The sequence below is a fragment of the Eretmochelys imbricata genome, chromosome 5 (assembly GCF_965152235.1).
Source record: "Eretmochelys imbricata isolate rEreImb1 chromosome 5, rEreImb1.hap1, whole genome shotgun sequence".
NCBI classification, from domain to species: Eukaryota; Metazoa; Chordata; order Testudines; family Cheloniidae; genus Eretmochelys; species Eretmochelys imbricata.
The window spans coordinates 15,610,440-15,637,954 of record NC_135576.1 but is presented as its reverse complement, the minus strand read 5'-3'; the positions used below and the strand labels follow the sequence as shown (position 1 = coordinate 15,637,954).

Sequence of the window (27,515 nt, the reverse complement as noted above, 5' to 3'; positions counted from 1 at the left end):
AAACATACTTGATAGGTAGGTAGAGTGTATATTACTTTTGTGATTCTGATTCATAGGTTATTTCTCAAATTTGTTCTCCTGTCTGGGTGAGTAATCTTCTGAACTACATGACTTTAAGCATACGCTGAACCTTATACCTGAAATCATAAATACTTTTTTGAAAAAAGTCCTACCTGACAATAAGGCTGCCATTACTTTATGGGGAGATTTTTTTGGCAGGGAAGGGGGATTGGAATTCTTGAACTGCGGTCTGTGATCAATCCACTACCTGAGCTTTACTCCTTGAAAAATATTCTCTCGTTGTTCATCAGTATTGGAAAATGGTTTGAAGTCTAACACTGCTACACTGTGGATTAATGAAAGGATCCATGCTTAAGATAAGTTTCCGTCTTTATATTCATTCATTAACTAAACAGCATCTCCGGGGGGGATGTGGTGCAAAGCAAATCCAATGGCTAGTGTTGTTGCTCTCATGCCACCTCATGAATCTTGGCTGATGACATGCAGAAGCATTTTCTGCATAAGTGGTTAATATAATCTATCTTCTGTCTTCATAACAGAAAAATTATTCAGGCAACTTTTTCCCCTTCTTGCACGTATTTTTTTCCCCTGCTTGAGTTTAGCTGGCTGTTACAGTTTACATGGCAGTTTACTTTGCATTTCCTGTTAAGCTTTGCCTCAGCTTCCTAAAAATGGGCTGATTTTTAGGTGTACACTGCACCCTCTTCATAAGGCATCCTTGGGGGCCTAATAATAATTTTGAGTCGTGAAGGAATAGTGTTACAATGTTTGGGCACGGTAGCAATGCTGTACTTGTGGTGGAGGCACTTCCATTATAGCCTTCCCCCCAGGTGCTTATAACTCTTGTGCTGAGATTTTGCAGGCATGTTTTTACCTAACGTGTGCAATTTTAAAATGGCAAAATACAATTCTGTTTTTCTTCTTGTTGTCTGAACTTGAGGAAATGGGGTGTGTCTGGTTTTCAAGGTTTTAACTCTATATTTTATTCTCAGTGGGAAAAGACTAAAGAGGTAGAGAAGTCTGTGCTGTCCAACCATTTTGACCAAAGCAGGAAGTCTGTCTGGTTCTACAGAATGGTGGTAGTTTGGGTTTTTTCAGTTTGCTTTTCAAAATAACTAGGGAACAAAAACTATGTTAAAAGTGTTATGGTTGCAAAGATAAACTCTCAAAATTAGGAAATACAAGAGGTTCAGTTATGAGATTATTGTCCCTTCATATTGAAAGCTTCAATCCTGTAGCAATTAAAAAAGCTATATTAACCATATAATCTGAGTTACAAGAGCCTTTGGTGTCTTTTTAAGCACCCCTATTAAAAAAAAAACCAACACCACACTCCTCCCCTCCGTTTTTGTTGGATTCAGATTATACTGCGTCCAAAGAGACACCTCCACCCTCCCCCAAGTGTAGTTGAAGTGCAATAAACGTTCTCCCAATCTGTCAGTGTCTGGAAGGAATACATCCTGATGACAAGCAGCCAGCTGGACAGATTTTTAGATAGAAAATTGAGAGAAGTCCCTGTTTCATTCAGACCCAGTAAATTGTAATGTCTGTAGGCGTTGATTCTGTTTCCCATTTTTATACCATTTGTCTTCAATTACAGCTGTGTTTCTAGAGCTGAAATAAGAGACCACCTCAGAGATGAAATTTTAACATTTCAAAAAATATGTATTGGCAAGTAAGTTTAATCTTTCTGAAATTCAGCTACAGAATGCTACTATAAAGCAGGCAACAATGCAAATGTGAGTTTCTCTGTAGTCAAACAAGCATAAATTAAAATTGTAGAGGCAGAGTATTAGACGTTGTGCCAGGTGACTGCTTTCTCTCTCATGCATGCAGTCAATTCACTATGCTGCAAAATAGTCTAATGCACAGGATAATCTGCTGATTTAAAAAAAAAATTAAATTTCAATTTGATGGCTCATCTCACTGGTGAAGTTACTCTGTCGTGGAGCATTAACACTGGCTTTACTACTGGAAACCTTTTTAATAACTCCTTTGACTGAAGATCTTACCAAAACCCTATTCATTGGCTCCCATACGCTTGAAGAATGTAAGTATTTGCTCCAGGTTTATTCCCCTCCTAACTAAGGGCTTGTCTACATCATGCAGCTTTTAGCGACAAGGCTGTGTCGACAGCCTTGTCACTAAAAGTCAGCGTGTGTGAATACTCTTTTGCGGTATTTTGTCGGCACTTTTGCTGACAAAATATTTCCAGCCCTATAGGCGGCATAAACTTTGTCAGCAGGAGAGCACTCCTGCCGACAAAGCCGTGTTCACACTGCTGCTTGCATCGGCAAAACTTTTCTTTTGCGGGGGGGCTTTTTTAAGTACCCACGAAAGACAAAAGTTTTGGCGACAACTGTGCAGTGTAGACAAACACTATGGCTGTGTCTACGCTGAAGTACTTCAATGTAGACACTCACTGCAGCACAGGAGGGATTCTCCCATCACTGTAATTACTCCCCGTCTCTGAGAGGCAGTAGCTAAATTGATGGAACAATTCTTCTGTGTGTGGAGTTTTTGCACCCTTGGGTGATGTAGCTGGGTCAACCTAACTTTTCAGTGGAGACCTGTAGAGCCCTGCATGGAAACAAGATTTATATCCACAACCACGCCGGAGGAGCTGCCCGTGCTGGCTCCTGCGAGCGGCAACCTGACATGCTGCTGCTTTCATCGCTGCGGATCCTGGCCTGGTTGCAGGCCGTGGCCCTGCTGGTTTCACTCATTGTCGCTAGAGCCCTGCAGCTTCTCGGATATCTGCATCCATGGATATAAATTTTGTATCTGTGCAGGGATCTAGCAGCCTGGTCTACGCATCTTTAATTACTTCGATTTTGTTTGTCAGATAGCCAGTGTTTTCCAATAAGCTAATACTCAGTAAGGATGGGGAATGACTTAGCAAATTGATTATGATAAGACTTAATGCTTATGGAAGGCTGTATACTAGGGGTACTAGGACAGAGACTCTGCCACTGATTTGTGGTGAACTTGGACACCATCCTTGACTTCACTGTGCCTCAGTTTCCCCATCTGTAAATTGGTGACAATGATGTTCCCTCACCTTTGAAGTGCTTTGAGATGAGATAAAGAGTGCTTGGAAGTACTTAGTATATGTTATGTAGCATATCTCATCTTCAGACATTAAACTGGCTTGACTGTATTTGTATTCTCAGACCTGCTAGAAAAATGCTGCTTAAAACAGTTGTCTCATTTCTACAGTTCAGACTCTGAATTAGCTGCTTCTGCACAGAGACTGTAGATGCCTTCTTTGACATCCTGGGTTTTGGACCAGTAAAACATTTCCAAATGGTGCCCACAGACCAAAGAAAACCCCTGTCTGGAAACTGAGCTTCCTTTTTCATGCAGTCAAAGCCACACTGGCAGCTGAGCCCCCAAGAAGGCAGAAACACCTGTGGACAGCAGAATTGGATTTGATGTGAATGTAGTCTTGAGTGTCATGCAATTTGAGACCTTAATCTTGTTAGGAAGAGAATGTGCAGCTAGTCTGTGTGTGCAGGTGGAGGAGACATGGAAGTGAGAGTAAATCATCCATTTGGAACATGGAAGGGCTCTTCAGGATGTAAGAGGCTTCACTAGGAATCTCTGAAGTGATTTTTGAAGTTGATGGATATAAATGGGTTTGGCTTATCCTTAGGTGTACATGAATGTTTACTAGCTAGGAGTGTGTGACCCAGACACTGTGTGCTGCCAGTGGGCAGAGGGCACAGTGGGTGCCTATGGTTTTATAGGGATCTCCTGGGTCAGATATATGCATAATAGTTCACTGAAGGGTGGCAGTGTGATCTCTGAGAGCCAGTAGCCCACTGGTCATCATAGTCATTGTGAAATGTATGTATGGATAATATTTAAGGAGTTATGTATCTATATGGGAGATTATGTTCTTAAGGTTTTGAAGTTAAGGTAGGTCAACAGAAAGTGACATACCTCAGAAATACTCTGTGGCCAGAGGAATTGGGGATCTACTCATTGCAGGCACAGACAAGGCTTCCTCATGCTAAAAGCAGGTAGTAGCAAGGTGCCTCACAACCCTGGGTACCCCTGGGACGCGTCACAGAGTGGATTTCTGTTTGTGATCATCCCGTAAATGTAAATCTATACATCTAGGAACAAAGAATGTAGACTATGCTTATAAGACAGGGGACTCTATCCTGGGAAGCAGCGACTCTGAAAAAGATTTAGGGGCGGTCGTGGATAATCCTTTGAACGTGAGCTCCGACTGTGACACGGTGGCCAATAGAGCTAATGCAATCTTGGGATTCATAAACAGAGGAATCTCGAGTAGGAATAGAGAGGTTATTTTACCTCTGTGCTTGGCATTAATGTGTCCACTGCTGGCCTACTGTGTCCCGTTTTGGTGTCACACTTCAAGAAGGATGTTGATAAATTGGAGGTAGTTCGGAGAAGAGCCAGGAGAATGATTAAAGGATTACACAACATGCTTTATAGTGATAGACTCAAAGAACTCAATCTATTTAGCTTAACAAAGAGAAGGTTAAAGGGTGACTCAATTACAGTCCATAAGTATCTACATGGGGAACAAATGTATAATAATAGGCTCTTCAGTCTAGCAGAGAAACGTATAGCATGATCCCATGGCTGGAAGTTGAAGCTAGGCATAAATTTTTAATGGTGAGAGTAATTAACCATGGGAAAAATTTACCAAGGGTCATGGTGGATTCTCCATCACTGACCATTTTAAATCAGGAGTGAATGTCTTTCTGAAAGATATTCTTTAGGAATTATTTTGGAGATGTTCTGTGATGTGTGCTATACAGAAGGTCAGACTAGATGATCACAATGGTCCCTTCTGGCCTTACAATCTATGGATCTTTCCTGCCCACTGTCCTCCCATTTTCTCTCCTACTCCCACAAATATACTTCCATATTAAATGCTATGGCATTTAGTGAAGTGAGGTGAAGTTTGGGGATGTTTTTGGGTGATAAAGATTTCTCCAGACTTCATTTTTGTCACTGCACACAAGCCAGCTGTGGAACTGGGTGCTCACCACAGAAGCATTTGGGCCCCAGGTTTCTGCAGATATGCGCCTTACTTTGTCAACTTGTAGATGAAAGGAAGTACTCTTTTAGTCAACATATAGTTAGACTATGGAACTCATTATCGCAAGATGTTATTGAGGCCAAGAATTCAGTAAGATTGGATGTTTATATGGATAACCAGAATATATCCAGAGTTGTTATAGTTAATGGGTAAAATAAGAGTATTTGTAAGGGATTTAAGACCTCATATTTCAGGGTTAAAGACAAAATCTAACCTTTAGGGATGAAGATTAGATCTTCATGGGGGCAAACTATCTGATATCTTTCCACTGTAAAGGGTTATTGCATTTTCCTATGAAGTGTCTGCTTCTGGCCACTGTCAGAGACTGGAGTACTGGACTAGGTGGACCATGGATCTCATGCATTATAGCAGTTCCTATGGAATCTCAATTTGGAGGTTTCCTTGGAGTATGATGATTGGTTTGGCTAATCCATTAAATCCTGTTTTTCTATAGTTCTTTTGCGTGATTTGAGGGTGAGTGGGAGAGCCATACCTCCCAGGAACTAATCTGTTTCATATTTTAACCCACTGGAGAGGTTTGGGCTTCTGGATGCACCTCTCTTGGTTTTACAGGGAGGAATTCTATTGAGAACATGTGGGATGATATATAATTACTATATGAGCGTGCAAACTGGAATGTACAAAAACAGCTTGGGCAAAATATCTCACAAGTAGAGGAGATTTGAGCTTTAAAGAAGGCTCTTGAGTCACTTTCTGCCAGAGAGAAAGTATACTCCTGTCTTTGGGAACCTCTGACTGTAAAAGAGACTGGCAACTAGGTTAGTTTATGCTTGGAGATTTCTGAAACCACTGAAGTCGGTCTTTCCCCTAATTTCCCATTGTAAAGAGGGCTGAATAACTTTTAAACATAAATACTTTCAATTTCCGTAACATTTTCTGTCCAGGGACCTCAAAACATTTTGAAAACAGTAAGGATTGAATCCTCACTTTTCCCAGGCCTACTAACATACCTGCATTGGCAGGTGATACTGGGGTCTACTCACCTGCTCACCCTTCACATCCCTTTGGTAACCTGTGTTTCAGATGATAAGCAGAGGGAGTCTGCCTGCTTACCTTCTATAAAAGCAGGACAAAGATGTATGGGAAATGCACAAGGGAAAAGATAAACAAAATTGAGAGAATCTACGGAGGCGAGAGAACTAGGTGAGGGTGTGTGCTGGAGCTGAGAAATAGCAGTGCAGTAGAAAGAAATTAGTGTGTAGAAACCTTTGGGGCTGTGGAGAGAGAATGAAAAGATACAGCAAGACAGATGAAGCTTAAAAGAGGCAGAAAGAGGAGAGAATGAAAAAGCATAGTTTTCTATTCAACCCCTCTATGGTAAAGCAAACAAAAGCCCTCTAGATTTTTCTCAGCCTTGGGCTGATATGATATCCTTCCCCTGGCCCAAATCCATTTAGGATGTTTGTGCCACCCTCATTTTCATTCTGAAAGACTGACCACAATGCTCCCTCCTGTATTGCTATGCCCATTTTATAGATGACAGCTTCAGATCACTAGAATTGTTTACTTACACCAGCAATGAATTTGGCCTTGAGAGGTTAAGTGCCTTGCCCAAGGATAGCTGAGTGAGCTGATGATAGAGCGAGGAGCAGAAATCTAGTCTCTTAACTGTCTTCTTTACTTGCTAGACTCAGCTCCACCTCTAAACGTCTCTTGGTGCTTAGTGAAAATTCTGGTTGTGATATTTACCTTCTTTGTATTCAGAAGGTGACAAACTTAAAAAACAAAATCCCATTTCATAGTTGCACTTGGTAAAATATATCTAGCTCTTTTTGATGGGATAATAGGCAGTTACCTATAGACTGTCAGCTTGTCAGAAAACTCATTGAACTGCAGTTATCCTAGGCCGGGGGTTTTGAAAATGGAAGTTCAATAGACTCCAGCTTTTCTACTGATCATAGCATGTTTCTTTGTACCAGGTTTCTTAAAACAAACAAGCTGGGCCTGGAAGCATAAAAGACCCCACCCAAAAAAACCTTATTGGCTTTATATATATATATTTAGTGAAATACTTCTGTGATGGATTGTATTTACTGAGGGACAACCTATCCTAAATGCGCAATTACTGAAGGACAATCTACACTCATTGCTATATTTCCTTTCCACAAGCTACTCTCAGTATAACCTTTTATGAGTGATGTACCTGAATATTTGGATGTTAATATCTAAACTGTATCATTAAATCTATTAACCTTAATTTGGGTTACTGCAGATTATGTACTATATGTATTTTATGACTTTTAAACCAAAATTTGTACTTTTGGATAATGTAAGCATTATACCCAGATGTATAAACACTCTTTCCTTAACCTGTGTATTATATAATTTTAACATTAGCTTTAATACATTTTTTTAAATCTGTTCTTTTCAATGGAGTTTGTCAGGTTAATAACACTAAATTGGAAAAGGGGAAATTTACATTCTGTTGTTAAGGAATCTTGTCTTTCCTTGGTAATATTGGCAGGAGATAAGATCCTTAAATATCTAATATAGAAGCAAGATAGAGGTGTTCCATTTAATGTGGCCTTGGGCAAGATGCCTACATACTGTTTCTGTTTTTCCTGTCTCTAAAATGCAAATACTTGATTTACTTCACAAGGATTATATGAGGATTAGTTAATTTGTACGATGCTTTGCAGGCCTACAGATTTAGCACCTCTAGTGGTGTATGTGTATTTTATAGGTTTCACATAGTTGGGATTATTTTAAGATTGTTTGGTTCCCTTCTCTCTTCCTCGCCATCCCCCCTTTTCATTGTAAAATCCTTATAAGTAGCTGTTTTGATATAGATATGTAATCTGGCAATTAGTGAACGTGTAAAAATCCTGTCCTCATGATATATACGTGATTTACAATTGCATCTGTTGTAACCACATGCAATAATTATTGAAACTGGGTTACAGTATTAAGTCTGAAATTAAATGTTTGCTTATGGAGGCACTTTCAGTTTTAGAAAAACATTACATTCTTCCTTTTATATCCACACATGATGCAACGATATTCCTAGTACAAAAGCAAAATTTTTTCTACAAATTGAAACTGTAGACCTATGTTTATTTTCAGGGGCTTATTCCAAAACAAGCATCGGACGAGTGAAGTTTAGGACATAGAAATTATCTGTCCGCTTTAAATATGAATTGTTTGACAAAGTGAGATGAATGTTAATTGTCCATTGTATGGCCACACTGCTTCAAATAATGCATGCAGTCTGTGTGACTGAGGTAAATGGAGTAACTAAAATGACAGGTTTCGGTGGTAGCCATGTTAGTCTGTATCAGCAAAAAAAGCGAGGAGTCCTTGTGGCACCTTAGACTAACAAATTTATTTGGGCACAAGCTTTCTTGGGCTAGAAGCCATTTCATCAGATGTATGAAGTAAAAGATACAGGAGCAGGTATAAATACATGAAAGGATGTGGGTTGCTTTACCAAGTGTTAGGTCAGTCTAACGAGATAAATCAATTAACAGCAGGATACCAAGGGAGGAGAAATAACTTTTGAAGTGGTAAGAGAGTGGCCCATTACACACAGTTGACAAGAAGGTGTGAGTAACAGTAGGGAGAAATTAGTATTGGGGAAGTTAAGTTTAGGTTTTGTAATGACGCAACCACTTCTAGTCTTTATTCAGGCCCAATCTGATGGTATCTAGTTTGCAAATTAATTCCAGTTCTTCAGCTTCACTTTGGAGTCTGTTTTTGAAGTTTTTTTGTTGAAGAATTGCCACTTTTTGAGGTCTGTTATTGAGCGACGAGAGAGATTGAAGTGTTCTCCTACTGGTTTTTGAATGTTATGATTCCTGATGTCAGATTTGTGTCCATTTATTCTTTTGCGTAGAGACTCTGGTTTGGCCAGTGTACCTGGCAGAGGGGCATTGCTGGCACATGATGGCATATATCAGATTGGTAGATGTGCAGGTGAACGAGCCCCGGATGGTGTGGCTGATGACTTAATTTCCCCAATACTAATTTCTCCCTACTGTTACTCACACCTTCTTGTCAACTGTCTGTAATGGGCCACTCTCTTACCACTTCAAAAGTTATTTCTCCTCCCGTGGTATCCTGCTGTTAATTGATTTATCTCGTTAGACTGACCTAACACTTGGTAAAGCAACCCACAGCCTTTCATGTATTTATACCTGCTCCTGTATCTTTTACTTCATAGAATCATAGAATATCAGGGTTGGAAGGGACCTCAGGAGGTCATCTAGTCCAACCTCCTGCTCAAAGCAGGACCAATCCCCAATTAAATCATCCCAGCCAGGGCTTTGTCAAGCCTGGCCTTAAAAAATTTCTAAGGAAGGAGATTCTACCACCTCCCTAGGTAACGCATTCCAGTGTTTCACCACCCTCCTAGTGAAAAAGTTTTTCCTAATATCCAAACTAAACCTCCCCCACTGCAACTTGAGACCATTACTCTTTGTCCTGTCCTCTTCTACCACTGAGAATAGTCTAGAACCATCCTCTCTGGAACCACCTCTATCAGATCCCCCCCTCATTCTTCTCTTCTGCAGACTAAACAATCCCAGTTCCCTCAGCCTCTCCTCATAAGTCATGAGTTCCAGACCCCTAATCATTTTTGTTGCCCTTCGCTGGACTCTTCCCAATTTATCCACATCCTTCTTGTAGTGTGGGGCCCAAAACTGGACACAGTACTCCAGATGAGGCCTCACCAATGTCGAATAGAGGGGGACGATCACGTCCCTCGATCTGCTCGCTATGCCCCTACTTATACATCCCAAAATGCCATTGGCCTTCTTGGCAACAAGGGCACACTGTTGACTCATATCCAGCTTCTCGTCCACTGTCACCCCTAGGTCCTTTTCCGCAGAACTGCTGCCGAACCATTCGGTCCCTAGTCTGTAGCTGTGCATTGGGTTCTTCCGTCCTAAGTGCAGGACCCTGCACTTATCCTTATTGAACCTCATCAGATTTCTTTTGGCCCAATCCTCCAATTTGTCTAGGTCCCTCTGTATCCTATCCCTACCCTCCAGCGTATCTACCACTCCTCCCAGTTTAGTATCATCCGCAAATTTGCTGAGAGTGCAATCCACACCATCCTCCAGATCATTTATGAAGATATTAAACAAAACTGGCCCCAGGACCGACCCCTGGGGCACTCCAGTTGACACCAGCTGCCAACGAGACATGGAGCCATTGATCACTACCCGTTGAGCCCGACAATCTAGCCAACTTTCTACCCACCTTATAGTGCATTCATCCAGTCCATACTTCTTTAACTTGCTGACAAGAATACTGTGGGAGACCGTGTCAAAAGCTTTGCTAAAGTCAAGAAACAATACATCCACTGCTTTCCCTTCATCCACAGAACCAGTAATCTCATCATAGAAGGCGATTAGATTAGTCAGGCATGACCTTCCCTTGGTGAATCCATGCTGACTGTTCCTGATCACTTTCCTCTCATGTAAGTGCTTCAGGATTGATTCTTTGAGGACCTGCTCCATGATTTTTCCGGGGACTGAGGTGAGGCTGACTGGCCTGTAGTTCCCAGGATCCTCCTCCTTCCCTTTTTTAAAGATTGGCACTACATTAGCCTTTTTCCAGTCATCCGGGACTTCCTCCGTTCGCCACGAGTTTTCAAAGATAATGGCCAATGGCTCTGCAATCACAGCCGCCAATTCCTTTAGCATACATCTGATGAAGTGGGTTCTAGCCCACGAAAGCTTATGCCCAAATAAATTTGTTATTCTCTAAGGTGCAACAAGGACTCCTCGTTTTTTTTTTTTTTTAAATTACAAGGTCATAGGAATTGCAGTACTGCACTATAACAAATTTATTTAAATGCAGTAATTGTATTATACAAGCGGCAGGCCTCTATAGGCTCAGGGATTGTTATTGCTCATATAACTAAATGCTTCCTTTCTTCGTCTTCAGTGCCGAGCTAAAGCTGTTGGAAGAAGCCACCATCTCAATCTGCAAGTCTTTAGGTGAGAGAGATTATTTTGATGTCTTCACATATTTCTGTGTTTATCAACTTTTCTGATAAATCAGTGTTCATGTAAACTTCTATGTCTGTATTTATTTAATTTTGCTCATCTGCATATCAGTAATGAGATTTTTAAAATCATATTTATCTCCAAGTGGAAGATGAAAACACATTCTACTAATCTGTGTTGCTTAAATGTAACATTGTCACGTTATTCTGGGTGTTGCCAACAGACGGAAGTGACTTGGGCATAGTCATTTTAGTAATTGAGCAGACTTCTTTTAAATAATGATTTTTAAAGCATTGCCCCTTTAGAAGTAGAAGATCAGTGGACGATATATAGAGTGTCAGTGGGCAAAGATGGAGTCTAGTGTGTGATACCTGTCATGTGGAGCTGACACTTGAATTAGAAGATGAGTGCATATTCTGCTTCTCATTCTGAATTTTAATTTGATTCCCTGGATGTTTTAAGTTTTAACTTGCAACGTTAACTCTGTTTTTTACACTATAGAAACTTCTAAAATATTGAAAGGGTAACAATGCTGATAGAGAGAGATTATGCAGGGAAGAACCAGGGATGGTAGAAGGGTGAGGAATGAAATGACATTGTCACAGTCAAAAAGAAAAGGAGTACTTGTGGCACCTTAGAGACTAACCAATTTATTTGAGCATGAGCTTTCATGAGCTACAGCTCACTTCATCGGATGCATACTGTGGAAACTGCAGCAGTTTCCACGGTATGCATCCGATGAAGTGAGCTGTAGCTCACGAAAGCTCATGCTCAAATAAATTGGTTAGTCTCTAAAGTGCCACAAGTACTCCTTTTCTTTTTGCGAATACAGACTAACACAGCTGTTACTCTGAAACCTGTCACAGTCAGGCACACTTTCCTGATAGTGAGATTTATTGAGGTGTGGAATAGTCCCCTGAAAGAAACGTTGTGGATCCGTTGTTTGGAATGTTTTAAATGTAGGTTGGAAAATGTAGTGTAGTGAACAATCTTGCAATATCAGAAACATTGACAGGAGAATCTTGGAGGTTTTTGTCATCTTTAACTATAGACTGTTTAAAAACAAAAACTAAAAAAAGTAGGCTTGTTGTGTGTGTGTTTATTTAAAAAAATACATAAAATGTGCAATGGAGAGTAATTCCCACTCTATATATCCTGTGTTTGAATTAATTATTCTAACTTAAATTACAAATGTACTCTAATCTTTTCAATCCCTCATCTAGTTGAGAACAATCCTCGAACAGGAAATCTTGGGGCATTGATTAAAGTTTTCCTTTCTAGAACCAAAGAGTTAAAAATTTCAGCGGAATGTCAAAAGTAAGTTGGCAGTGAAATGCCGGGTGTTCCCTTTTATGTTTTAAATGTTCATTTTGTTGATAGCGCTTGGGTAATGCAATGATGGCTGCTCCATAAATACCTTAATTGGCATGGTGAAAATTCAGGTTCTCTTAAAGTTTGTTTTTGTTTTTAAAAGATAAACTAATTTCAGAGGAACAAGTATCTTGTGTATTTCAAGCATTGGGAATGGAGCATAATATGTAAAGCTGTGCCATTACAGAAGAATAGAAATTTTCCATTTGCTTTACTGGTGTGAGTGGGTCTAAATGTTGCAACAAACATATGTTTATGTAACTTTGGATTAATCTCTTCCCTTCCCACTCTGCAGTCCTAGGCACTGCAGTCCCATTCCTTTCTGTGGGTGGGCATGACAGACAATAAAAATGCTGCGCAAATACTCCTTTTTGCTAGGTTCATAGTCTGTGACTCAAAATTCCTTGGAGCATAAATAAAATTTAAGAGAACAAGTGATGCGCTAGGGATTTTGTTTCCCTTAAACTGTAGTAGCAGTGGCTCTGATGCGTATTTTGCAAAATAAACATTTATTTTTCAACTTAAATGCTTTTTTAAGGCATATTATAAACCATCTGATGATGCTTTTTAGCTAATCTAAATTTATTTTAAAATCAGTGCATTATTTCTAGAATACTTGAAACTCTGACCAGGCCAGAATAGAAAATGATATAAAATTCCACTGCTTTCAAATTGTATGATCAGATTGTCTTTCTAATCCAGTGGGGGATGAAAATTTCAAGAGGTTATACTTTCAGAAGTATAGTTTTCCAAGAAACTTTCCAAAGATTTTTTTTTCCTGGAAACTTCTTTCCTGGCAGGGGAAGGAAGAGGAGTTTGCAGAGATTTTGAGGCCAACTCCTCTTCTAATCTAGGGATCCATTGAGAAAGAATCTGTCTTATGTCCAGAGGAAAGAAATCCTCCTTTTGGCTGCTGCTGTGTTGGCCCCTCAGCCCCTTGAGAGCAAGGCTTCAGCAGGAGCTGCATATATTGCTGTTGACAGGGTCCCCCTGCAGCTGGACATAGGGACCCAGAGGGACATAAAACAGTTCCCTGCTGGATTGCCTTCATGCCTAGAAATCTGGGGTTAAAGTTGTGAAGAGTAACTGGACTTACTGCTGTTGCTCCTGAAATCCACTGAGCATCTTCCACCTCGAGTGTCACCTGAGGAATATTTGTGCACGTAAAGGGATAAGACTGGGGATAAATTTCCATGCAGAAAGAATGAGATATTTGTAGAGGTCTCAATTCATTTGAGAAGATCTGCCCGATTGTAAGTAGGAGTGGGTCCCCAAACTTTTTACCTTGCACCTCCCCTTTCCCCTGTCTGTGCCCCCACCCCTGCTCCCCCTGGAGCTGGAGCCAGGAGTGGGAATGAGGGATATGGACAGGGATAAGGGGGCTGATGTTGGGGCCATAGCTGGGAGATGAACCTTGGCCAGGGGCTGAGCCGGCAGCTGGTGCCCTGAGCACAGGTGCCAGGGCCTGAGGCCGGAACCCCAGCCACGCTCTCCCAAACGTTCCTCCATGCCCCCCCTAGGGGGGCGTGCCCCACAGATTGGGGACCTCTGGGATGTAGAGATTAAAAAAGATAATAGGGTAGCTAGTCAATTTCCTGAAGAGAATGGCACTTAATGGTAACTATGACGTTTTTAATAATAGTACTAAACTATATGTAGCAAGAAGGCTGCATCCTCTTGAAAAGAAGCGTTTGTTTAAATACATTTTCCTTGCTATTGAGTGTCCACACTTGAGACTTGCCTTTGCCTCATATGGGCTACAGAGACCTTTCCATTCACTGTTACACACAGGTGGTCATGACTATTGCTGAACATTAATAAGTAAAACATTATTGACTCTTGTTTACTTTTCTGTTTCCCTTCTAGCCATCTTTTTATTTGGCAGGCCCACAATGCATTATTCATTATTTGCTGTTTGTTAAAAGTGTTCATATGTCAGATGTCAGAAGAGGAACTGCAACTTCATTTTACTTATGAGGAGAGAATGCCAGGCTCATATGGTAGGTATTAAATATTGTCATGGAAACAAGCAATGCCCCTGGGATGTGAATTTGTTGAAAAATGTTTTTTATTATTACTATAGCACCCAGTTCAGCTTCAAGTCCAAATGTCACTTTAAAATTTGAAATAGTAAAGTAATTATGCTATATACTGAGGTGTTCATCAGCCATGGAAAAACCAGATGGAGAAACTTTGAACCTGAGGAGATCCTGAAAGTGTGTCGGGTGGGATTTTCAAAAGCATGGGCTTACCTCTGCTCCCATTGCAGATGAAAGCTATCTGATCAGAAGACAGCATCATCCATATTTGTGCTCCATGAGCCCAACCCCAAAGTATAAGACCTGCCTAATCAGAGAACTAGGTTCCAAGCCTAGTAAAGGGGGAGAGAAGGGATGGGTGAAAGAGGAGACTCAGGGAGAAATATCATCTGCCTTGTTGAGTACAGGGAGATGGTGAGAACAAGAAAGTCGTTTGCAAATATACCTAGGATCAGCACTGTATATTGTGCTTCCATGGTAGGAAAAAATGATTTTATTGTCTCTCAGGAAATTGCATGTTGAGTAATTTGGGGGAATTTGAAAGTATTTGGTTTCTTAAACCAGCCACTCATCAAGTTCACTAACATCTAGAGATCTTTTTCCTTAATTGTTTGTGAGAAATGTGTATTTGATCCTCTTTGGTATTACTAATATGAAGCAAAAATGTTGTCCTGTAAGGGAATGTTCAGATCCATTATCTCTAATTTCTAGTGTCCTGCTGGATGCCTGCTGGCTTAATGGCAATGCTTTGGACTTTTATGTAAGACACCTGGGTTTGATTCCCACTGCTGATGGTTGTGCTCCCTAGTGTTTTAAATAATGCACCAACAAAACCTTAGTCCCCCTCTGCCCATGCGATGTGCTATGATTCTGCCAAGATCACAAGCTAAATAGAAATAATTCTTGTCGGGATTTGGAAGGAAAGCCTTCATCCGATGAAGTGAGCTGTAGCTCACGAAAGCTTATGCTCAGATAAATTTGTTAGTCTCTAAGGTGCTACAAGTCCTCCTTTTCTTTTTGCGAATACAGACTAACGCGGCTGCTACTCTGAAACCTCTAGGGATAGACACTCTGGTGTGTCCTTCAGACCACAGCTGCTGGAATCTATTCCTGCAGTTGTATCTGAAATTCCTCCTCATTGTCTGTGTATTATATTTTTCATCTTTTTGATTTTTTTTAAAGGAATGTACAATTTTATATGTAAAAGACAGAATTTCATAAAAAAAGAGCAGCCAAAGGGAATAAAGGGCTTTAATAATATATCAAGGGGAAAGAGCAGCACTATGGATACAGTAGAGCCATTAATAAATGATGCAGGTAAAATTCACTCATGGATAATGGAATACAACTATTAAAAAAAAATAAAAGTCTGACTCAACAAGAAAATACAGAAAAGTGAATTTAAGCTGAAAATTAGGAACAGCTTCCTCACATTGAAACCAGTTACAGTGTGTTTCTCAAATGCGGCCACCATGCCCGCATGCACCCACCAGAGGCTTTTCTTGCAGCCACAGCTTCCTGCGCAGTGATGGAGGAGAGGGGGGAAACAGTGGCCCCTCCCCTGGGGCTACCAGAAGGGATCTGGGGGCTGCCCTCCTCTGCAGCCACAAATGCCAGAGGAGCAGGCAGCTGATGTGAGTTCCCCACTTTCCCAGGGGTGGTGGGGCTCAGGCTTCTGGCTGCAGCCCTGGGGTGGCAGGTGCCAGGCTGCAGCCTCAGGGCTTCAGGCTGCATCCCCACCTGGGAGCCCTGGGCTCACCCCTACCCCCATTGCCCCTGGCCCCCACTGCCTCCCTACCCACCTCTCCATCTGTGGCTTAATTTGTCCCCTGGCTTGCCGGGGCTCTGTAAGTCTGCTGTGAAAAACTATATTTGTATGGTTTCAGAGTAACAGCCGTGTTAGTCTGTATTCGCAAAAAGAAAAGGAGTACTTGTGGCACCTTAGAGACTAACCAATTTATTTGAGCATGAGCTTTCGTGAGCCACAGCTCACTTCATCAGATGCATACCGTGGAAACTGCAGCAGACTTTATATATACACAGAGAATATGAAACAATACCTCCTCCCACCCCACTGTCCTGCTGGTAATAGCTTATCTAAAGTAATCATCAGGTTAGGCCATTTCCAGCACAAATCCAGGTTTTCTCACCCTCCACCCCCCCACACAAATTCACTCTCCTGCTGGTGATAGCCCATCCAAAGTGAGTATTTGTATGTTTGTTAATATCACTTTTCACTGCCTCCCAGTTAGCTAGTAAGTCTGCTGTGAAAAGTTATACATACAAATATACATATATAATTTTTCACAGCAGCAGCCTTGCTAGCTAGCAAGTCTTAAGAAAAAAGCAATCAATAAAGCAAAAGAAACAACAAAATAGACAAGAATGTGCAAAGTACATTATTTTGTTTCTATTCTGTTTAGGTCCAGTAAAGAATAGAGACAACTGTACATTATTTTTATTATTGAGTCTATAAAAAAACCTACATAATTAAATATAAATGATTTGGATATGTGCATATTTATTTGTTTTTCCTAAAGTTAATTAAGTATTTTAGGAAAAATTGTCAGAGCGGCCACCAAAAACTTTCTTGTGGGAACTTATAGAGACTGGAATAGTCTTCCAGTTAAGGTAATGGAAGCCCATTGCGTGGAGTGTTTAAATTTAAGATGGGCAAAAGACTGCACTGATGGGAAGCCGGGCTGCATGATCTCTTATACACAATCTCTTACAATTTTTCTGTGGTTCTGTTGAAAAAGTAATAATAGTCATAAATGCATTTCATAATGCAACAATTGGTTAGTGTAATATAAATGTTGAGGCATTATTATTTATATAGCAGTCACAATGCATAAGTCGCATTGACAAATATCAGTTAACTGCCCCAGACCACTTAAAATGGAAATAATTTTCATTGCAGAAGTAAGGAAATGAAGAGCTGAGCTTACTTTAGCAACCTGAATTGTTATTCTCCTTATCACTTGCTGATATGTATTACAAAAAGTCTTTTAAAAACATGAACGCTGTGTATCCATTCCATTTACAATTATAAAAACATTCTTCATTATAATGCTTTATTTGCTGAAGACTGTTTTGAATAGTGTTGTCATCCTGAAATGAGACATTATTGTAGAGTGCACACACAAGGAGGCAGAGTGAAGGTTAGTGTGCATACCTTGCCTCTCAATTTCCTGTCTTTACAATAAAGTTTTGGTTAAGGTTCTAATCATATGTGGCTTATTGAATAAAACTAATTACTTTGCTTTCTTCAGCATGGATGGCTGGTGTCAGAATTCTAATACAATATGTGTGGGTTGTGGAAAAAAGAACGCACAAGCATTTGAATATGGGCTTCCTTCAAACAGTCAGCCCAAGCAAGGGCATGTGTCTTGAAGACATAATAATTGTTTGTGCATAGACTAGTGAAAACCATTCATTAAAATCTATTTAACTCCTTGGCGCCTGCTGTTGCTCTGGGGAAACCAGACTTCTGGTGCCAAAAGATTAACAGCTACATATTGAAATGGTTTAATGTCTTTAAGCTGTGATGAGTAATCTCTAAGAATGAGGTCAGCTAGCTGATACATTAAACAAGCAGTGCCTGCTTACAATAAACTATCACTGCAGAGTGAATGTGGGCTTTCACCTGGTAAAGAAATGTTGCTGAGTTGTATCGTAACAACAGACAGGGAAATGCCACATGGAAATGCCAGCATTGTAACAACAGACAGGGAAATGCCACATGAGAAAAGTGACATTTAAGTGCTTTATTTTACAGTCAGAACCACAGTAATTTTTTTATTCTTAACAATGAGGGAATTCCATATTCTACAGTATTCAGAGTGACTAATATCACTGAGCTACGTCTGTACAGTAGATGTCTAGATATCTGTACAGTACTTACACAATATTTAGCACCATATGACTAATTCATAAAGATATTTATGAAGTTTAAGTATAAGTTTGTGCATATGGACTAGTATAGACAAAGTTACTGAGCATTCATCTTAGATGAGCAGATTGTTAGTTGAATGCTATAAATTAAAAGGGTAGCTGTGTGTGGTCTGTTGGTTAGAGCAGGGGACCGGATTTCGGGAAATCTGGGTTCCTTTTCAACTCTGTCACTGCTTTGCTGTGGACTTGGGCCACTTACTTCTGTGCTTCAGTTTCCCCCTCTGTAAAATGGGATTATTTCTTACAAAACTCACTGGAATACTGGTTTATTTGAGGATCCTAAACAGTTTTACACAGTATTACGATTATGCATCTAATACTGTAGTACGCTAATGGATTTTTACAGTCTGTAAATTTAGGATATTGGAAAGATAAATGACTGAAGTGTCATCAAAAGAATATAATAAAAAAAGAAAAAAGCTGTTGTTTTTTGACCTAGTAAAGCAAAGAGGAAAAAATGTAATGAATTTAAGGTCCCTTGTATAACTATACTAACAGTAGCTTCCCGAAGTAATTTTTTTCATTCCTGGTACCTTAGAGTTCCCCCTAGTGTCACAAAGTATACGCTGATTTATTATTGCATTTTGTATTTGCTTATTTACCTAGCACTACATATGATGAACTGCTTTCTTATTAAAAAGAAACCATTTTGAACAGTTCTTACTGGCTTTTCAGCTGCTGCGCTAGGTTATTGGTATTTCTCCCTCTTTCAGGTGGCTGTGCGTTTGGGGAAACCTTATTATACATATTCTGAAATAAAGTACAAATAATATGTACATAAATGAAGACATTAGTTCCATATTTGGATTCTGAGGATGTTATCTGCTTTAGCTTTGTCATGGTTTATGAAGGACCTTTAGCATTACAGCCTGATGTACAGTTGGGCTTACTGTTATTCCTTATTGATTGTGCACAACACTAGATGGCCCACATCGACTTCTTCTATCCACAAACATAACTTTATTTAATCAGTAGAAATTATTGTTGTAAAGTTAATTGTAATCCACTTTCAAAGAATCACCTTCCATGGTCATTCAGAATAATCCATGCTTCCTGTGATTCCAGCCCTTCTCCTTATGTGTCATTCACCTTGAGGTTGAGAGAGCAGCTACCTTTTTTCAAGGTCACCTTGGCAAAATTCTTCCAAGGTCTCCTAAAAGCCGCCCTGTAAGTCACTATTGTGTACAGTCTGCTTTCCTACTCTCTCTCTCTTTTTTTTTTTTTTTTTTTAGCATCTGTTCTCTAGTGTTTCTAGCCAGAGGCCCATATTTTAGTAAAAAGCACTGCTTGATTTTAATATAGCTAACTTAGATACCTGGGATCTTGGCACAAACTGAGAATATAGCATTGCAGTACACCATAGTCTTGCTATAATGAACTAAAACATTAACACCTGCTGCAAGATTTCTGCTCTTTCTCAAGGGAAAAGGTTGTACAACGTATTAGAGTAATGATGTGTGGGAAAATATTGTTGCCATTGGGCACTCACTATCTTTTATAAATATGTAAGCATTTTGTGTTCGGCAGATCATTGAATGCACAGTTTTTGACAGCAAATTATTAGATAGAGTATAGTAGTGTCTCATCTGAAAGATGGTACCTACTCATTTTATGTATAGTGTGTGATCTATGCAAGCGAGTCCAGCTTGTGCTTTCTCAGCAGACTATATTTTAGGTTTAAAGAGCTTCATATTGTTGTATTTAGCATCAATTCAAGTGCCCAGTGGCAACTTTTGTGTTCCAAAGAGCGTATAAGAAGAAAGGCTGTTAGAAGAGCATACTGTTGCAATTACAGTGCTCGGCTTATAATGAGGAAAGTTATAGAACCAAGCATAAGAGGGAAATTGAAACATAACAGTGGCATTTGTCTCCCTTCTATGGCTAGACCACATAGGGTCTTCTACTGCATTCAGAAATTTCTATCTAATGCACTTGGTTATTTAGTACAAGCAGAAGAGGTTCATGTTTTTAAGCCCAGAGGTCCTGGGTTCAATCTCTGCAGATGACCTAGTCACTGCTGTTATTACTTAATGTTTTGGTGACTGTAAAATTCAAGACTATATTGTATTTTAAGAGTAAAATGAAATAAATATTATCCATTAGTTTAACGAGATTCTGAACTCTGTTAATAATTTATTTTTCCTTTTGTTACCTGTGCCATGGTGTACTAGCCACTTCACATTCTACTTGGAATTAAATTCTAACACTGTGTAGAGGATTGGATGACTTGTGAACTAACAATGGGATAGTGAGTTTTTCATCTGTAGGGGTGAAATCTTGGCTCTATTGGAAGTCAGGTAAAAACTCCAGTTGACTTTAGTGGGGTCAGGGTATTCACCCTAGGTTGTTGTTTTCTGTCTGGCCTAGAATTTTGAGTGAAAGTAGTTGATATCAGGTGGCTGTCCAGCATCCTGTGAAAATGAGTTGACTTCATTTGTTCTTTGCTGACAGCAGGTAACCATATCTCAGAATCTTCTATCACATTTTTAGCTCCTTATTGTGAGTCTTAGCAGAGAAGCAGAGGACTGAACAGACACATCTGAACCTAGAGAGTTAATCTCTTGTCAATCAGACACATTAGTGAAGTTTTTGCTGCCTGTAACATGCTGTTTCTGTGGGTAGAAAGTTTATCTTCATGGCCTTCAATCCAGTGCCATTCATACACACACAATTCACTTGAAATAGATATGTGATGGTTTGTCCCCCTTTAGGATGCCACCTGATGTGCTGAGATACCACTGAGCCTGTCTGTTACGTCAGCCTGGGTATCCTTTTTACCTGTCTTGCTGAGCCAAGAAATTCTATTAAGCCTCCTCCAGCGCACACACAAGGAGGGCCACACCAAACTGCAGAATGGAACAGACACTGAGATTAGTTCTGCGAAGGCTCAGCTTAAGGGACTTGTCTCCAGCACTCAGGTGTCCACTTCTCTTGGTGTGCAGACCCAAAGATATATTATGAAATCTGTCTCCTCCCTCAATGTGGAGGAAGGGATGCACAACCTCTTAACACCCCTGCCCCACCCCGAATTGTGAATTGTACAACTGGGGTTATATTATAAACAAGAAATAAGTTTATTAACTACAAAAGGTGAATTTTAAGTGACTATAAGAGATAACCAACAGAACAAAGCAGATAACTGAGCAAATAAAATGAAATATGCAAGCTAAGCTCAAGATACTTTAAGAAACAGGTTACAAAATGTAATTTCTCATCCTAGATATTGTCACAGGTAGATTACAGAAAGTCTTGAAAGGCAGCTGCACTGGCCTGCAGCTGGAGATTTTAGGTATTTCCACTCACAGACTGGATGTCCTCCCAGCCTGGGTTCAGTCCGTCTCCCCTCAGTTCACTTCTTGCTTTCAGGTGTTTTTTCAATGTCTCTTTGGGTGGGGAGGCAGAGGAGAACCACAATGATGTCACTTCCCTGCCTTAGATAGCTCTTGTGTGTGATGGGAACCCTTTGTCTCCCAGTGGAAGAACACTGGCATTCCAAGGGGTGGATCCAGTACCAGGTGACTCAGACCCATGTCTCTGCAGGCCTGTGGCAGCCATACTTGTAGGCTGTCTGGAGTGTCCATAGGAAGACTAAGCTCTTTCACAGTTCATTGCCTCTGCCGTTGGCCCATTAGCCCTGTCTGGCTTTTCCATTGTTGTATCTGAAGGGCTGGTTGGGGGTGACACCCAAAGTAACACATTTGAAATACAGATACATAGTTAATATTCCTAACTTCAGATACAGAAATGATATCTGCATACACATTGGATAATCACATTCAGTAAATCATAACCTTTCCAACAGTACCTTACAAGAGCCATCTTACCTAAAGTATATCTCAGTTATGTCAGATCCATATTATAAGCATATTTTCATAAAGAATATGGAAAGAAATGTCAGAATATATACCAACATAACTGTAAATCCATGTAGCCCATTCCCTGACCTGCAGCAGAAACTCTTATTTTTTCTGTATTAGCCAGTTACAGTTCATTGAGCTGCTAATCATAACTATAAAATATTACAGTAACTGCAGAAACCCCCCAAAACTGCTCATGGAATGTGACTGAGAATTTCAAGTGAAAAGGCAGGAAATTAAAAGCTACAGTTTCTCTGAAAACACACTTGATCTTTTGCATATGTAGTGTTTTCTGTTACTGCATATTTCCATGCAAACAAGTATTTAATGGAAAAAACGCAGCAGCTATATTTACTACAGCCATTTGATGAGTACAGAAACTTTCATTAATCACATAGTGGAACTTAAGCATTGAAATTGACAGTGTGGAATCATGAATCAAGAAAATGCAGCCTGATGAAACTGTGTCAATTAAAGTAGATCAGACTGTGACCCAGAGAATAGCAGCTTTTCTGGGGGTCCTTTTTATAGTAAACCAAATGGAAACACTTTCTCTCTCCCCCTCCTCCCAGAGCATCAACAAAACACAGATTACTTTTTAAAAGAGCCATGGAAAATTGTCTCTCTTCTTGCAGACCTTACCCATCAGGTTGACAACGTGGCTGATTTTTGCTTCATTTTATATTTACATTTTTGCATATAGGGGATTTTAAAGAAGTAATGTAATGATTTAGTCCTATTTCACAAGTGGTTTGGAAATACTTATTTTATTACTTGTTTTTAGATTTTCATCTAGGACTGCTGGAGGGGAAGCCTATGAGCTCTGGGCAGCAGCAGAGAAGCAGGCAGCAGCAGGAAGTGAGGCTGCCTCCTGATTAGCTCCCTCACCAGTGACCTTCAGGCTGCAGCTAGCAGAGGCTATGGTTTCTCCTGTGTGAGCTGCCTCAGACTTCACATGCTGCTGCCAGTGTAGGGACAAGAAAGTTGCTCTACAAGGCGGCAGACACTCAGTGTGCATGCATACAGCTGGCAACAGACAGGGCAAGTAGCCCAAGGAAATGACTAACCAGTCAGACACGTGCCCAGTTGCCCAGCAGCTCAGGTTGAGCGTCAGTTCTACTACAACATGCCCGCTCCCTGTTGATGCATGCATGTGTGATCTGTAGCAAAGAAACTTCTTGGATTGGTTGATTGAGTCACACCACATATTTTCAAAATTGCAGCCATCATTTAGTGGAGCTGATAGGTTTTCCAGGTCCAGGAAGACAGTGCTAAATATTAATAAAAGTGATTTGGGCCATATCTTTGTATGTAGTATAACAAGTGTAGGCTAATGCTTTCCTTGACTTGTCCACTGTTAATTGCAACCTCACAGGTACTGTAGAGATGATGTGAGTTAGTGACTATGTAGGGACCGGGCACGATGGAGTTGTAATCTGGGCTCTGTCATTGACTGGTTCTGCACTAGATTTGTCTTCCCAAAATTTTCCACCATTGCTACCACTCGTAGTAACAAACAGTAGGAGCACTAATGCACACCATCAACCAGCTGTTGTTGCAGCTCAGATCAAGGTGTAGAAAACACAGTGGTTAAAATCGTGATGGCTGCCAGTGCTTTGTCTACCTAGAGCAGTGGCTTTCATCCTTTCCAGGCTACTGTACCCCTTGCAGGAGTCTGATTTGTCTAGCATACCCCAAGTTTCACCTCACTTAAAAACTACTTGCTTGCCAAATCAGACCTAAAAATACAAAAGTGTCCCAGCACACTATTACTGAAAAATGGCTTGCTTTCTCATTTTTACCATATAGTTATAAAATAAATCAATTGGAATATAAATATTGTACTTACATTTCAGTATATGGTATATAGAGCAGTATAAACAAATCATTGAATGAAATTTGTTTGCACTGACTTTGCTAGTGCTTTTTATGTAGCCTGTTGTAAAACTAGACAAATATCTAGATGAGTTGATGTACCCCTGGAAGACCTCTGCGTACCCCCAGGGATACACGTACCCCTGGTTGAGAATCGCTGTTTCTCTTTCTATGTCTGCAACTGGTGGAGCTGCACCAGTATTAGCAACAGTACGGCACACTAAGAAAAATGCCTAGTTGGCTTTGGGCAAGTTGTTTAGCCTCTCCAGTGTCTGTTTTTGCCATCTGCATCATGGGTGGTTTAGAAAATATTAAATGCTAAGTATTATTCCTATCACAAAATCCTATAAATAAAATAACCCATGTTTTGAAGAATTTACATAGCTGGTTTGTTAAATGGTGTTTAAGCCTTACCTCTGAATTTTCTGTCTTTGTGTTATTGTTTATTACTTTAGCACGGTTACTAAGACTAGATGATGTACCTCTGATTTCCCTCCATGCAAATTGGTTCGAATGTTATCTGGATTCACTTATCCCCTGTATGATTCGAGAGGGTACATCTCTCCTTTAATCAAGCATCTAATCTGTTAATATGAATGAGTAGGGTGTGTATTGTGTCTATCCTACTATTGAAAAAACATTGTTTATGAAAATACCTAGTGTTCCATTTTTATAGCTCTCTCTCACGTTATATATTTGGCATGCATCCGTTTCATTGTCTTGGCAAGACAAAAATTAAACAAGAATGCATATGTCCCAGTCTGGAAAAGGATACATAAATTGTTTTAACAGAGTGCCATTGGTTACAGTAATTAACTAAAAAGAGATAACTTCTTGCATAATACATGAACATGCTAGAGGCAGATGTTTATCCTTTATGCTCAGTGGAGTAGAAAAAATGACATCTTCATGTTCTGTACATTTATAATAGTTCAAATCACATTCAACTCTACCCTAACAAAATGTGTTTACTACATGATGGAAAGATTCTTCTGACGTGCCCTTGATTTTATTTTTATTTCCAATTGCTAGGAAGAATTTTTAGAATACTTCGTAAGTTTTGGTCAGTTTATCAATTTTGCAGTGTTAGCATTTCCAACATTCAAAAAGTTAGGTAATTCCAAACTGAAACTTATCTTAGATTACATTACCTAGGGTTCATTTTTGGCTGTGGTTTTAAGTCCAAGGTTAAGTATGCTCATTTACTAATCCTGGTTTGTTGCTAACAGGAGCTACATTGTGTTACTCGTGGGGGATTCTATATAAAGGAAACCATGTTTCCGTAATAAAAAACTGATTTCCTTTAGAATGTGCAGTTCACTAGGTGACAATTTTAATGTGTTTTTAATAAACCAGTTGTGGAAAGAAATAATTTTGCTTTATTGTGAGTAGTCCTTATAGTGTGCTGCTTTAAATTGAGTCCTGAAATTAGGAGCAAACTCAGGTTAAACAGAATAGCACGAGTACTACTATATAGCACTACCATAATTTGATTAAGTTGAGCTTGTTGTAAGACATGTTTAATTGAACATATGAAGTACACCAATGTTTGGGAATTTTTTAATGCTCTGCTGCCCTTTATCTGATAGGCTGAAGGACAAGATTTGCCAGCTGTGAAGCATTAAAAATAGAAAAATGAGAGTAAATTATGTTCCAAAGTATCTTTCTCTAATATGAAATGTTAAATTAAACACAGACACACCCTGCTGACTCAAGAATACATCTGAAACTTGCTTAGAGCTGTGACATTTTAATTTCCAAGGGTTTGTAATTGAGTTTTGCTCCATAAGAGAATTTTTTTTAAATTATGTTGTATGAATGTAAAACATTGGTGCTCTTATTAATTAGAAATACCTGGAATTCTTTTAAGAGACATTTTTTGAAGCACCACGTGTGAGGTGAGTATTTTATATCTTGCCCTGGATGCATTTATGAGTTAAACAGTGAAGAACTCTTGCTCTAGCAAATAAAACCCTATTGGATTTCTTTGGAAGAGAATAATTCTTGATGGGCTCTGGCAGAGGCCTTGTTCTTAAAATGTGCTAAGCTTTCAACTAAATAAATACAGTTTTCCTTAAAAAGTGTTAAGTGATAATAAAACTGGAGATTGAATTGCTTAAGTCTCCTAATGTAAAATGTGGACTGAATTCCTTTTGGAGGGAAGGCCATGATTTGGAATGATGAATAGTATGCATAGAGAAGTGTCCCTTCTGTTCTCCTGTCTAGAATTTATTAAAAAGATGCGAACTAACCTGTTCCTTTGGGCATTGTGGGCCTGTCATAAATGTAAAGGGAAGGGTAAACCCCTTTAAAATCCCTCCTGGCCAGAGGAAAAATCCTCCCACCTGTAAAGGGTTAAGAAGCTAAAGGTAACCTCGCTGGCACCTGACCAAAATGACCAATGAGGAGACAAGATACTTTCAAAAGCTGGGAGGAGGGAGAGAAACAAAGGGTCTGTGTGTCTGTTGGTATGCTGCTTTGCCGGGGATAGAACAGGAATGGAATCTTAGAACTTTTAGTAAGTAATCTAGCTAGGTATGCGTTAGATTATGATTTCTTTAAATGGCTGAGAAAAGAATTGTGCTGAATAGAATGACTATTTCTGTCTGTGTGTCTTTTTTGTAACTTAAGGTTTTGCCTAGAGGGATTCTCTGTGTTTTGAATCTAATTACCCTGTAAGGTACCTACCATCCTGATTTTACAGGGGTGATTCCTTTACTCCTATTTACTTCTATTTCTATTAAAAGTCTTCTTGTAAGAAACTGAATGCTTTTTCATTGTTCTCAGATCCAAGGGTTTGGGTCTGTGGTCACCTAGGGAAATTGGTGAGGATTTTTACCAAACCTTTCCCAGGAAGTGGGGTGCAAGGGTTGGGAGGATTTTGGGGGGAAAGACCTGTCCAAACTACGTTTCCCAGTAAACCCAGTTAGAGTTTGGTGGTGGCAGTGGTGAGAGAGAGTGGTGGTGGTGAGAGTGGTGGTGGCAAGGACAAAGGATAAAATTAATTTATACCTTGGGGAAGTTTTAACCTAAGATGGTAAAAGTAAGCTTAGGAGGTTTTCATGCAGGTCCCCACATCTGTACCCTAGAGTTCAGAGTGGGGGAGGAACCTTGACAGGGCCTGTTCTGCATCTCTATTGTTAAATCAGCTAAACAAATAAACTTCTTCAGAAATGTGGTCAGTGATTAAACCAGCTAAATTGTGTTGGCTCTTCCCCAGCTGCCTCATCTAGAGGGAAACTGGATTAAAAGTGCCTCCTTAGACTGGAGATCCTCAGCTAGTATAAATTGTCATAGCTCCATTGAAGCTTTCTCCTGCCGACAAACAATGGCTACATTGCGTGCC

At 39.9% G+C, this 27,515-nt stretch overlaps 1 protein-coding gene across 4 annotated transcripts in view; it reads left to right on the top strand.

Annotated features, from left to right (window-relative positions):
- The window catches only part of DYM (dymeclin), a 382,693-nt gene that overhangs the window by 47,270 nt on the left and 307,908 nt on the right, over positions 1 to 27,515 (top strand). For all 4 annotated transcript variants that reach the window (XR_013346107.1, XM_077816663.1, XM_077816662.1 and 1 more), the window contains 3 exons: positions 11,012 to 11,064; positions 12,297 to 12,390; positions 14,311 to 14,444. Coding sequence is in view for 3 of the 4 variants with exons in the window: in XM_077816663.1 (XP_077672789.1) it covers positions 11,012 to 11,064; positions 12,297 to 12,390; positions 14,311 to 14,444 (281 nt within the window). In the remaining variant the exon portion in view is untranslated. The remainder of the gene's footprint in view (positions 1 to 11,011; positions 11,065 to 12,296; positions 12,391 to 14,310; positions 14,445 to 27,515) is intronic.